General features: G+C 26.8%; 1 protein-coding gene across 1 annotated transcript; it reads left to right on the forward strand.

The window, feature by feature from the left end:
- The first annotated feature begins 4,977 nt into the window (after positions 1-4,977).
- LOC114191920 (dihydroflavonol 4-reductase-like) lies at positions 4,978-8,423 on the forward strand. Its single transcript, XM_028081374.2, has 6 exons — positions 4,978-5,173; positions 6,317-6,486; positions 6,710-6,904; positions 7,334-7,493; positions 7,645-7,837; positions 7,977-8,423. Exons 1-6 carry the CDS (start codon positions 5,056-5,058, stop codon positions 8,140-8,142), a joined length of 1,002 nt encoding a protein of 333 aa, XP_027937175.2. The 5' UTR covers positions 4,978-5,055; the 3' UTR covers positions 8,143-8,423.
- Positions 8,424-13,183: the final 4,760 nt, after the last annotated feature.

Genomic DNA, 13,183 nt, shown 5'->3' on the forward strand with positions numbered 1-13,183 from the left:
GAAAAAAATAATTTTTTGAAAGTGGATTGAATTGAACCCGACTCACTTAATCCATGAATTAAATAGGTTCAAGTCGGGGGTTAAAGGTGCGTTAACCTAGTTAACCCACTAATAATTTTTTACATTTTAAAATTTGTTGTTATAATTATTTACTAGTTCCAATTATATAAGTTTACAATTTCATATTTTTAAATGTTGCTAAATAAGATTTGAAGAGTTTGAATTTTTAATTAATTTGTTTGTCAAGTTATATATGTTGATAAGTGAGCAACCCACTAACACTTAGTAGATCGGGTCAGGTTGCAAAATTTATGACTCACTGTTAGTGAAAAACCAACACGGCAAGTCGGTCATACATAGCAAGTAATAAGTATTTTATCGTTCTCTCCCAAGGGGCTTGTGCAACGCATGACAACTCTCGCAATTCACGACTCAATTAGACACAAAGTTCACACAAACACAATGAAAACTCTTTTTGTATTTTATGAAACAGTTGGTGTGCAACAAGAAATTAACATAATGTATTTACAATTTGTCAAGATTAGACTTCAACCATTTAATTCTCATGCATTCTAAATTATCCCAATTCCATATTCATATTAAAATCAATTCACAAGAATACTCAAATCCTATTCCTAGAGCCTTTGAGCCTATGATCACTCATCAAGTTTCAATTCCTTGAATCATCAACAAGTGAAATCATGCATTAGTTTCAAGATCTAAGATTACTAATGAACCAAGTTCTATTCCTAAATACAAACATCCATTAGGTATTTAATTCAAATATAGATTCTAAAGATGTTTCCCAACACCTCAAGAATCACAAATCAAGCATGGGAACAATCCACATCAAGCATTAGGCATGGAAATCAAATATTAACATGAATTGGAAAAGCATATAAATTAACAACACAATTTTACACAAGAATTCAATGTTATACATCTAATCTCAACAAATAGAAATTGCTCTCCATGGTGGAGAACCTAGGGTTTTACAAAATTGAAGAATAGGGAAGAAATTAGAATCGTAAAGTAGAAACAATCCTTCTCCCAAGGTTTTTGAATACTGCTTCATGGTTCAATTGTGCCTCCCATTCGTATCTCTGCCTTCAATTTCGTAGCCCATCGTCCTCTCCAACTCAAAAGGGGTAAAACCTCAATGGATGAAGAAGGAGAACCAAGAAGGAGAACCAAGAAGGAGAAGGGAGAGTTTCCCAACACCCCTAATAGCCTCCAAGAGCCTCTCCTAAGCACCCAAGGTGTTTCTCTTCGTGCAAAATGAGGAATCTCCTAATACTCTCGTAGAAACATTATTAAATAACCATATTCGCGTATTGGGGTCGATATTCTCGCCCAGCGGCTTCATTCTCGCCCAGCGAGGCCTAAAATCGACGTTCTCGGACATGTAACTCGCTGGGCGAGCCATATTTTCGCTTAGCGATTCGAATACTGCAGTTCTGGTATGTCATTTTCGCCCAGCAAGCCACCAGCTCGCCCAGCGAGTGACCCTGGCGCCCAATGGTCTTTTTTTTGGCCTTCCAAGGTTGGTCCAAGGTAGTATATACATATAGATGAGTCCTTTCTCGATGTTTGCAGTGTTGGACTTGATCTCGGTGCCCCTCAACATGAATATTTGTGTAAAAGTCAATTTTTCATGTCCAATCATGCTTCTTTGAGTTTCAACTTGTTTTCTTACACCAGAATTGTTTTCTATTGTTTTATTTCACACACACATAATAGAGATTAGAAGTAAAAAAACATAAAACAACTAAAATAAAACAATGCAAAAATAACATAAACTAGAGGATTAAACAAGATAAAAATTATGTAAGAGTTGATTTTATTCACAAAACTTAACATCAATAAAAGTAGAAAACAACGTTATCACTCACAAAAAATGAGTCGGATTGAATTAACTTTTTTTTAGTTCAATCTGTATAAACTCATGTGAACCGAGTTAACTTATTTTTACACCTCTAATCTTTGGATAAAATGTGATTTTAAATTTTGTGATAGAAAAGATTTAAAAAATGTACACAAGTTAACTCACAAGATAAGAATAAAAACTATTAAAAATTGGAAAGAATCTGCACCATTTAACGAGAATCTAAAACCTGAAGTGCACTGTATAATTTTCCGTCCATCAATTTGAATAACAGAATAATTATATAAGAGAAAATGCTTTTCTGTAGGGTACAAATCAACTTTATTCATCTGTGATTTTACAAAAAATTTTCTTAAGTAAATATTTAATTATGTATAAAAATATTTAAAATTTATTGTATTAGGAAGATTATAATTATAAAATAAATACTCAATATAATAAGTAGTAACATATTTCATTTTTACTATAATAAAAAATATTCGTTTTAATAAACATGTATAATAATTATTAAAAATTAAAACTAAATATATATTCAATTATCTTAGTTATTAATTAACATTAAAACTGTGATATAAATTAACTATTTTTCATAGTAATATATATATATATATATATATATATATATTTCTATCACAAACTTTTTACTTTTTATTTTTTAAATGAACGTGATCTATCATTAAAGTTTGTCATATGTGAAAACGTATTAACCAATTCTCCAACAACTTGATTAATATTTGTTGTCTTTTGAATTTATCATATGGACTTATTAACTCACGTGGTTGCTTTAAATAACACAACAAGAATGTTTTAGATATTAGCGATGACGCGTAACTACAACTTTCAACAAAAGTAAAATGAAATTTTCTATTCAAATGAAAATAATAATTAAAATGTATAAGTAATTTCTGTATGTAAGAAAGGTTAAATAATAATTCACTTTTTTTTAATCCATTTGCAAGATCTCAACTCGATGCCGAGCTATTCGACCTACTTACCTACTCCATTCACCTAAAAAATAGTCAATTTATGAGTACTTACATGCAAACGGAATCATAAAATAAAATGATAATGCTGATAATAAATAAAATAAAATAAAATGAAGGTGAACAATATACATTTGTCTGATATGGCCAATAATGGCACCACATTTAGTGCTCTTGTTAACGTATCCACTAAAGTTTCGAATATTAAAAAAAAAGTGGTGATGATATTTATATAGTTATTAAAAATATGACAATTTAATTAATATTATTTTATTTATAACTTGAAATGTTAATATACATTATTATATTTTAAAATGGATTGTAAAATGAGTGTGGTTTTTTTGAAGGAACTTCTTCAAAAATATATACTTTTAAACAGAAGTAAAAAAATAAATAAAGACTTATCCAACTATATGAATAAGTTATTTTGGAGAAAATATTTCTTAATAATCCAAAATTACATTTTAAACTTATTTATAAACTAGATTTAACTTATCAAAAATAGTTATTTAATTCCCTTGAATTTGTAAATGAAAATGGTGTAAAATACAATGAACTTGCCCCTTGGTTGGAGTTCATATTCGCTCACACAGCTAACAACCTTTGATTTGGCCTTCTGCCTTTCACGTTAGTTATGATAATATTTGTTTTCTAAGTTTGATACCAGCATATACACCATTGTATCTAAACATAAATAAACTATTTAAATTCAACTTGTTAACTATAATAAATTGTGCTTTCTTTACTTAAATTCTACTTGTTAAACATAGTCAATTGGGTTTGTTGAATTCGGCATGTTAAAATATACTTAATTGTGGGAGATTCTGCGTTCAATGGCAGAATATGTATGACTCTCTAAACATAAATTAATTAAACTCCACTTGTTTAACACTTTAAATTGTGCTTGTTTTCTTAAGTATTTAGATTCTACTTGTTAAATGGTCAATTATGTATCTGAATCAAATAATTGTTAGTTGTTATGATCGTGGAGGTTACCAACTTTATTTTTCTTTACTATTTTCATATTGGTTTGAGTTGGTGAAGGTTTGAAGGGTTGACTTTTAATTTTTTGTTTTTAAATCTGTTCTGGGTAATGTGTTTCACCTGGTTTTACGTTTACATTGTATTAAAATAATGCAATTTGCAATTCTCAAACATTCTACGAGAGCATACGATTTCTAAGAATGACTAAGATATTTATTTTTAAGAAATCAAAGTAATGATTTGTCGAAAATGCAAATCTTTTGTGATAACTAAAATCTATGTTTACAAATGTGCATGATGATAAAACTATTTTTTAAGAAACAAAAACTCTATTTTAATTACAAAATTATGCAAAAGTTAAACCAGACAAGATAACTCTCGTATCATCCGAGGTTAACGGTAACATTAATTTTTTTTTTATTATTAACAAATAGTCATCATGATGTTAATATCATGTTATGGAAGTGGAAGAGTTAAATTCACAACTTCTCTTAAACTTCTCTTATCCTTCTAACTTTACATATTAGTAGTAGGAGAGTTGAACATATAATCTCTCACACCTTCATTTCTAATTTTATCATATCATCTAATTAAAAATATTTTTAAAAATACGTGTTTCTAGAAATATGTACTTAGTTGAAAATTTTTAAAATGTTTAGAATTCAATACACCATCCAATGTTTTCAAATTTATCATATTCTCAAAACTTAATTAAACTTGACAATAATAATTTTTTTTAATAAACCTTTCATTTTAATTCTGAAAACATCATTAAAAATGTTGTAAGCACGCCCAAAAGTTGATTAAAAACTAAGAACAATGCCGTCTCTATGAAAGTAAAAAATCATCACAACACATGAACTTGATTTGACATTTTCCGCATCCACGTCCATATGCTTTTGATGATAACGTTGCTTCCAACAACTCCATCAAAACATACTTCTCCCCAACCTCATATATTTTCGAAATTTACAAGCAACAAACGACCCTTTCGACCTTTGATTATGATATTTTATTCGATCATATCTCCACGTGATCTGAATAGTTTATTCCAGTTAGGTAAAAACTCAGTATCCTTTGCATGCCTGTCACAAACACAGCTTCTATAAAACGTTCCCACACCCCAACATGTTCTCCATTCTTCTCTGAATTCATCACCAACATTCACAGAGGGAATAAGGTTTCGTTCTAGTTTCTGGAACAATGGGTTCAGAATCCTTAACCGTTTGCGTTACAGGGGCTTCTGGTTTCATCGGATCATGGCTTGTCATGAGACTCATCCAGCGTGGCTATACCGTTCGAGCCACTGTTCTTGACCCAGGTTCGTTTTCTTCCATCAACTTGGTTTCGTCTCACTCTCTGAATTCATCTTTTTCATCTTCCAACATCAATATCACAGGCCAAAATAGGTCTTTTTGTTTACCCTTTTGAATTTCTGGTTTCATTCTACTCTCAAGTATCCAAAAGGTAGTTCAAATATGTCAACTTGATTATATATATGTGACAAATTGTAATGATGTTTATGTCAACTAAAGTTCTTAGTGGTGTAAGAAGTTGACAGAAAAGTTAATTTGATCTATGGAGACACCTCAGATGATTAAAAAAATAATCTTTTAAAAGTTGTTGGGACCATACTGAAATAAGAAATTATGCAGAGAACAAATTGAAGCTAAAGACAAGGTGGGTAGACACTTAGAAAAATTTATAAGAGAAGAAAATTTAAAAAATGAAATAATTTCTTTCTGGAAATTGAACTTAGTTTTTGAATAAATATTTATAAAATGTCTCCAGTTAGTTGTTTTGACTTAAAAAAATATTTTAGCGGCTTAAAGATATTTTTATATCCTTAAAAAAATATTATTTTTCATTTGACATACAGTAATAATTTTTTTCCTTAACTTTTTCTTTCTGTATTTTTGTTTACTTTGTATCAAGTTATTGTCATTGCATTAAGTGAATTGACATGATGACATATATGTTATGATAAAATATATGGAAATGAAAAGATAAGTTTTAAATTATTACAGAGATCACTTAAAACTTTTCAGGAACCAAATAAAGACTAAATTTTAAAAAAACAAATTAATACAACTAAACATAAAATTCATAAATTTTCAAATGCTAAAGATATATTATAGTCTATTTTTTTTAAAAGCTTTATTTGCAAGTTATTTGCAACTTTTAAACAGAAATAATTTTTCATAAATTATTTATAAAGTAAAAACTCTTGCAAACTAATATTTTAAAATTTTTATGTTAAATTTGTAGTAAATATTAGAGGTCAAACATGTGAGAGAAATGTTTTTTACATAATGAATACATGTCTTATGTCTACTTATTAAAGGTAAGGCAGAAAAAAAAAATTGTGACCATTATTAAGCATAAAATACCATTCAAAACTTCTTCACCGAAGAACTTAAAAATGTTTATAGTGATAACTCTATTGTACATGTGTACCCTGCAGATAACATGAAGGAGGTGAAGCACTTGCTGGACATACCAGGTGCAAAGAGCAAGCTTTCACTATGGAAGGCTAACCTTGCAGAAGAGGGAAGCTTTGATGAAGCCATTAAAGGTTGCATTGGAGTTTTCCACTTGGCCACCCCCATTGACTTCGAGTCCAAAGATCCTGAGGTACACTCATCAGTTTATCATTTTCGAATTTAGATTCTCTGTCGAGTTTTCTTTCTTTCTTACTGTATCTTCAAAATACACTGACATAGACCGTCTTCAAAATACACTTATATACACTGACTTTTATGTATAGTGTAACTCACCATTTCTACATCTTAATTAGAAATTTAGAATAACTTTTTATGATTTGCAAATGAAGATAACAATGAGTTTTGGAGTGCAGAATGAAGTGATAAAGCCTGCAATAAGGGGAGTGATAGACATAATGAAAGCATGCTTGAAGGCAAAAAGTGTGAGAAGGCTAGTATTCACATCCTCAGCCATAACCACACACATTACTAATCACCAAAAGTCTTTGTATGATGAGACTTGTTGGAGTGATGTTGAGTTATGCAGAAGAGTAAAGATGACCGGTTGGGTTAGTACTTTTTCACACCTTCACTTTTTCTCTTTCATTATGCAATTTTCATATTCTAAATCACCAAGTTTCAATTACTTTTTTCATATCTTCTTACTTTTCAGAGGCTTAGTTAATACATAATAACCAAAGGCACAATGATACGATATTATAATTCATATTTTTTTATTCTCATCTTTATTCTTTAACGTAATTTAATATATTATTATTATTATTTTCAGAAAGTCATTATTAATATATTATTATTATTTTTTTCAGAAAAATTAATAATTCACACCCAGTCATATCAGAAAATAAAAGATGAGAGGGAAAAAAATAGAGTGAAAGTATATTTTTTCTAAACAAAGATACAAATCAATATATACATAAAATATAAATTTTTATGTGGTATGAAAAAATAAATTTTTTTTTAACTTGGTTTGAATGTAGATGTATTTCGTATCGAAAACTCTGGCAGAGCAAGAAGCATGGAAATTTGCAAAAGAGAAAGGATTGGACTTCATCACTATCCTTCCAAGTCTTGTTGTTGGCCCCTTTCTGCTCCCATCAATGCCATCTAGCCTAATCACTGCACTTTCCCCTATCACAAGTAAATTTACAAAATTCTCAAACACATGCTTATTTATTTATTTATTTATTGAAGAATTAATTATATATTTTATTTTTATCAGCTTTTTCCTTACTTATAAGATATAATAAATCTAAATTTATGAACTAATCGAATAGTTTTTTATATGCAGGAAAAGAGGAGCATTATTCGATCATAAGACAAGCTCAATTCGTGCACGTAGAAGATATTTGTCTTGCTCACATATTTCTATTCGAAGAGCCAAAAGCTGAAGGAAGATACATATGCAATGCATGTGACGTTACTATTCATGACATTGCAAAATTAATTAACAAAAAATACCCAGAGTACAAGGTTCCCACTAAGTAAGTCTCTCACCAAATTTAAAAATATCATATTTCTGTTATTATAAGGTTTTCATATAGATGATATGTTCCATTTATTTCTATGTTCAAAATATTCAATACTCACTTATTTGGCTAATTGCACTCATCGGATTTTTAGGTTTGAGAAGATTCCAGATGAACTGGAGCCGGTGAGATTATCTTCCAAGAAAATCAGAAACTTGGGATTCCAATTCAAATACAGCTTCGAAGATATGTATACTCATGCAATTGATGCATGCAAAGAAAAAGGGTTTCTTCCTAAAACTGCTGAAAAATTCCAGTGAATTGGCATGGTCAATAATAATAATAATAATAATAATTAAAAAAAATAGGTTTTCATATTTATTGGATTTAGAAAATATAAGTGGTTTTGACAACTTTTTTTACTATCTGAGTTGATATTTTTAAGTGATTTCCCATTTTCTCAGGTTGTAATAAAAGTTATCGAAATTTAGTTGTTATGGTATCATTTTCCTTTTTCAATGGATTCTTCGGTTGTAAATTAGTAGTCAGACTTGTAAAATTAAATTCTCTTTATATAAGTTATGAAAGTAATCTTCTCAAATTTTGTTCATTTCTCACATAAGATTTTTTTTTTTCTTACTTATATGCAGTTATCTGAGGCTATTATTAAATTATAAGTGATCATTTAATGTCGTGATATAACCTAAAACATTTAGGGTCTGTTCGCTTGAACAGATGATAAGAATACAATATAGATTTCAAAAGAACATTACATGATTTTAAAGAAAAAGCTACAATGGATTTGTAAATTATTTGTGAAATCTCATTCACTCTATTTTGCAAAGATCTGAAATGATTTATAAGCATTTTACTTATATACCCTTCTTATATTATATATATAATAAATTAATAATATATATATATATATATATATATATAATACTTAATAATATACTTAATAATAATTAGTAATCTATTAATTATTAAAAATATATATTATGATTAATAATATATTTACTGATGTGTATATATATATAATAATTTTTTTATTACTATTTATAATATTTATAAATAATAAAAATAGGTATAATAATTATTAAAAGTAATAAAAATTTTGTTAAAATTAATATTTTTATTCAATAATTGTTTATTTTTATTTTTGTCATTGATGTTTTAATATATGTATTAAATTATAATATATATATATATATATATAATATTATTAATATATATATATATATATATATATATTAATAATAATTAAAATATTGTTAAAAATGAATCATATATATAATTATTATTATTATTTATTATTAATATTTATATATATAAATATTGTTAAATATTACTTAATTCATCTAATAATTATATAATTTCATTTTTATTAGTAAGGGCAATTTAGTAATCTTCAAATTTTATCTATTAAAATATTTTTTAATCTATCACATCAGTCAAATCATTCACCAACTTTCACAAAATTTACTCACTTTACCCTCTAAATCCACTCAAAAAAACACACATATTATTCTACTCATATCCATTCAAATACATCCTTACACTCTTCCCCAATTCCATCTTTTCATGTGAACACACCCTTATAAAATAGTAACTGTTCACAGAATATGTACATCCCAAAACTACTAGTCTAGTATTGTGGTTTCTACATCTAAAAAGACATTAAAAATTTGTAACAAGCTATTTTTAAGTTTTAAACTATTTATTTTATTAAAGGAAAGTAACTTAGAATTTCATAATTTTGATTTTTCTAGCTATATTTTATATTAAGAAAGGTTTAACCTAGATTATATTTAGTATTTTATTCGGATTGGTATAAGATAATAGGTTTAAATACTTTTTTGGTCCTCATTTTCATAATGTTTGTTGCGAATGGTCATCATTTTGACAGAATGTTTAAAATGGTCCTCATTTTTACCGAATGTTTAGAATGGTCCTCATTTTCGCAATTCATGTTTTATTTGGTCCTTTTCTTTAACGTCGTTTAAATCATTAAGAGAGCATTATTCCTTACCAAAATCCTAGCTCACTTATTTAACCCCAAATATCTAATTACCACACCTGTATAACACACCTTAATACAAACTGTGTCACCTGTACAATGCTCCGTTAATGATTTTAACGACGTTACAGAAAAGGACCAAATAAAACACGAATTGCGAAAATGAAGATCATTTTAAACATTCGGTAAAAATGAGGATCATTTTAAACATTCTGTCAAAATGAGGACCATCCGCAACAAACACTACAAAAACGAGGACAAAAAAGTATTTTAACCAAGATAATAATAACACAATTGATACGTGATAAACTGGGCATTGGTCTAAGTTCATAACGATTTAAACTTTTGGATATATTGGAACAAGTTTCTCGACCGAGAATAAGAGGATAGGCTTAAGAATGATAATAAAACAAGTTAGTGTGAGTTTGACTATTATATTTTGATTCAAAGTAAAAATTCATTTATATTATAACGTGTATGAAACTTGTATCTTGTCCCTAATCTCATAAAGTATACATGTAATCATTATATATATATATATTACTATTTTAAATATTAATTAAATAATATTTCTAAAACATAAAAATCATAATAAATAAAACATGATATAAATATTCAATGTAAAAAAATATATTTCTTTTCTTTTCTTCAATGTCATTCGTTAATAAAGAAAAGTTAAATATGTTTTTGGTTCTTAATTTTAACTAAAAATTAAAACTAATTTCTTTTTAAATTTTGGACCAATTTAATTCTCGTATCTAGAAATGAGTGGATTTAGTCATTTTAACCAAATTCTGTTAAGAATATTTGACATTTCAAACGTGTTTCTTAACTAATACTCAAGCGGGAATGTGTGAAAAGGTGTGAATAACTCAAATGTTATAATGAAACATGTCAGAAACATTAAATAAACTTAAATTTTTTTTATTAAAATGACTAAATTCATACATTTTTAAAGTTGAAGGATTAAATTGGACCAACATTTTGAAGATAGTTTAATTCTAATTTTCATTAAAATTTAAGAACTACAAACATATTTAACCTATAAAAAAAATTATAATTGTATAAAATATCAAATAAGTATCAAGTATCAAATGACAATTGAATAAAAGTTAAATATTTATAGAAAAGAATAAAATTGATCAAATATGTGTTTCAAATAAATTACGAAACAAAACCAAAGAAAAATTAATATAAACTTTTTAGATTACCTAATAAATTAAAAAGTGTTTTATTAATTTATAAGATAAAGACATGAATCAATATTGAAATGAGTATGAAGAATAAGAGGGAACAATTTTAACCGGTTTTAGTCCATTCATGTTGAATTATAAATTTCTTTGTACATTTCTTTTAAATTTTAAACTGGAATTTTGAGTGATTTATATATATATATATATATATATATATATATATATATATTTATATATATATATATATATATATATATATATAATGATAATTTTTGTATTTTTTATAAAATTAGTTTCTCAAGAATATGTTGACTACAATAATTTCTTTAAGTTTAAGTTAGAGCTGAAGTCTCATGCCTCTTGCAATCAACAATATGTACATGAATAAACTTTCATTGTTATTTTCATATATAACTCTTTTTAGATGTCTCCCATGTTTCTATTATTTTAATGATAGAAATATATAATTGTTATCTTTTTTCGATGATCAAATTCTTATTTGTAGGTACATTTTTTTGTGAATAGACTTTTGATACGGAAATGGACAGTTATAGTATAACCAATAACTCTCCTTATTTCATCTAGTTTTGTTTGTTTCTTGTAATTTCTATTTCGTTACGTGTTGCTTCTTCATTTACTTACATTTATTTGATGATGTGTAGTGAATTCTTAGAAATAATGAATATTTTGTGTGTACTTATTATGAATTTCCCCTTGCAATGAATTTCTGTTGCTTTTGCATGATAGCAACATACACTGATATTTGTAGGTTCCAAAAGAAAAAAAGAAGAAAAAACTAGATAGAATAAATTATCTTTGCCATTCAACTTGATTTAGTTTTCTTGTTTGCTTTTGATTTTTGTTGCTGCTTGTAGTTGTAGTAAATTTGGTTCAATTTTTTGTTTTAGCTTAGAATTTGGTTCATGGGATTTATATGATTTTAGTTTTTTGAATGTTAAGAATTTATATAGTATATTATCTTTAATATTTAATATTCTTAAATTATAATATTATTATATATTATTTAATTTTTTTTATATATTTATGTATTAGATAGAATAGTTATTTTATTTTTAAAATATAAATTTAGAATTAAAATTGAATTTATAAAAAAATTAAGTTTTAGGCTTAAATATACATTCGATCCATATTTTTATTGATTTTATTCAATTTATTCTTATTTTCATTTTATATTCAAATTAGTTCCTCATTTTTATTAAATTAACAAAAATAGAAAATAAATATATATTTAAGACTAAATTTTATTATAAATTTTGATTTGCATGATGATCCAATATTTGAAAGCAATTTCTTCTTGCACTCCATATGTTTCCTTCCTACACCTCGATAGGAAAATTAACAAGTCAGTTTTGCCCTCATGTTCTTCTCTACCCTTCTCCCATTGCATGTGCATACTTTCCTCCACATCCACCCTATATTCTTTCACGTCAACCTACATTTCCATCTAATTTTCCTTGACCTCCATCTCCATCTTCTTCTTTTTCTACCTCCACCTTCACTCAATCTTCTTCTTCCCCCTCCACTTCCACTTTTATTTCATCTTCTTCTATTTCCACCTCTAAACAAATGGAAAAAAGATAGAAACATTAAAAAAATAAAAAAGAATGATGTAAGGAAGAAAATGAGAAGAAGTGAAATGTAAGCTCCAAATTTCACAAATTGTGTGCATTACAGATTATGCAAATTGCATTTTAGATTATACAATTCATAATGCAAAATTATATTATAGATTATATAATCTAGAATATAATCTTGCATTATGGAATGTACAATTTAATTACAATTTTCATTTTAGATTGACTTTCAAATTTACATTTTGAATTATACAATCTAAAATGCAGAATTACATTACAAATATAAAATCTAAAATGTAAATTAACATTACAAATTATACGATCTAAAATATAATTTGCATTATGAATTATACAATTGGAGCATAAATTTGCATTATACATTGTGCAATCTCGAATATTTGTATATTGCACAAGTTGAAAATATAATTAAACCATATGTATAATTGGAATTTTGGAAACTATGGGGGTACAAGAAGAAATCATTTTGGAAACTATGAGGGTACAAGAAGAAATCATGGGATGTAGAAAGAAATTCCTATATTTGGATCTAGATTTA

Source organism: Vigna unguiculata, chromosome 7 (assembly GCF_037176805.1).
Source record: "Vigna unguiculata cultivar grain cowpea cultivar isolate G323 ecotype 2 chromosome 7, ASM3717680v1, whole genome shotgun sequence".
In the NCBI taxonomy this organism is placed as follows: domain Eukaryota; kingdom Viridiplantae; phylum Streptophyta; class Magnoliopsida; order Fabales; family Fabaceae; genus Vigna; species Vigna unguiculata.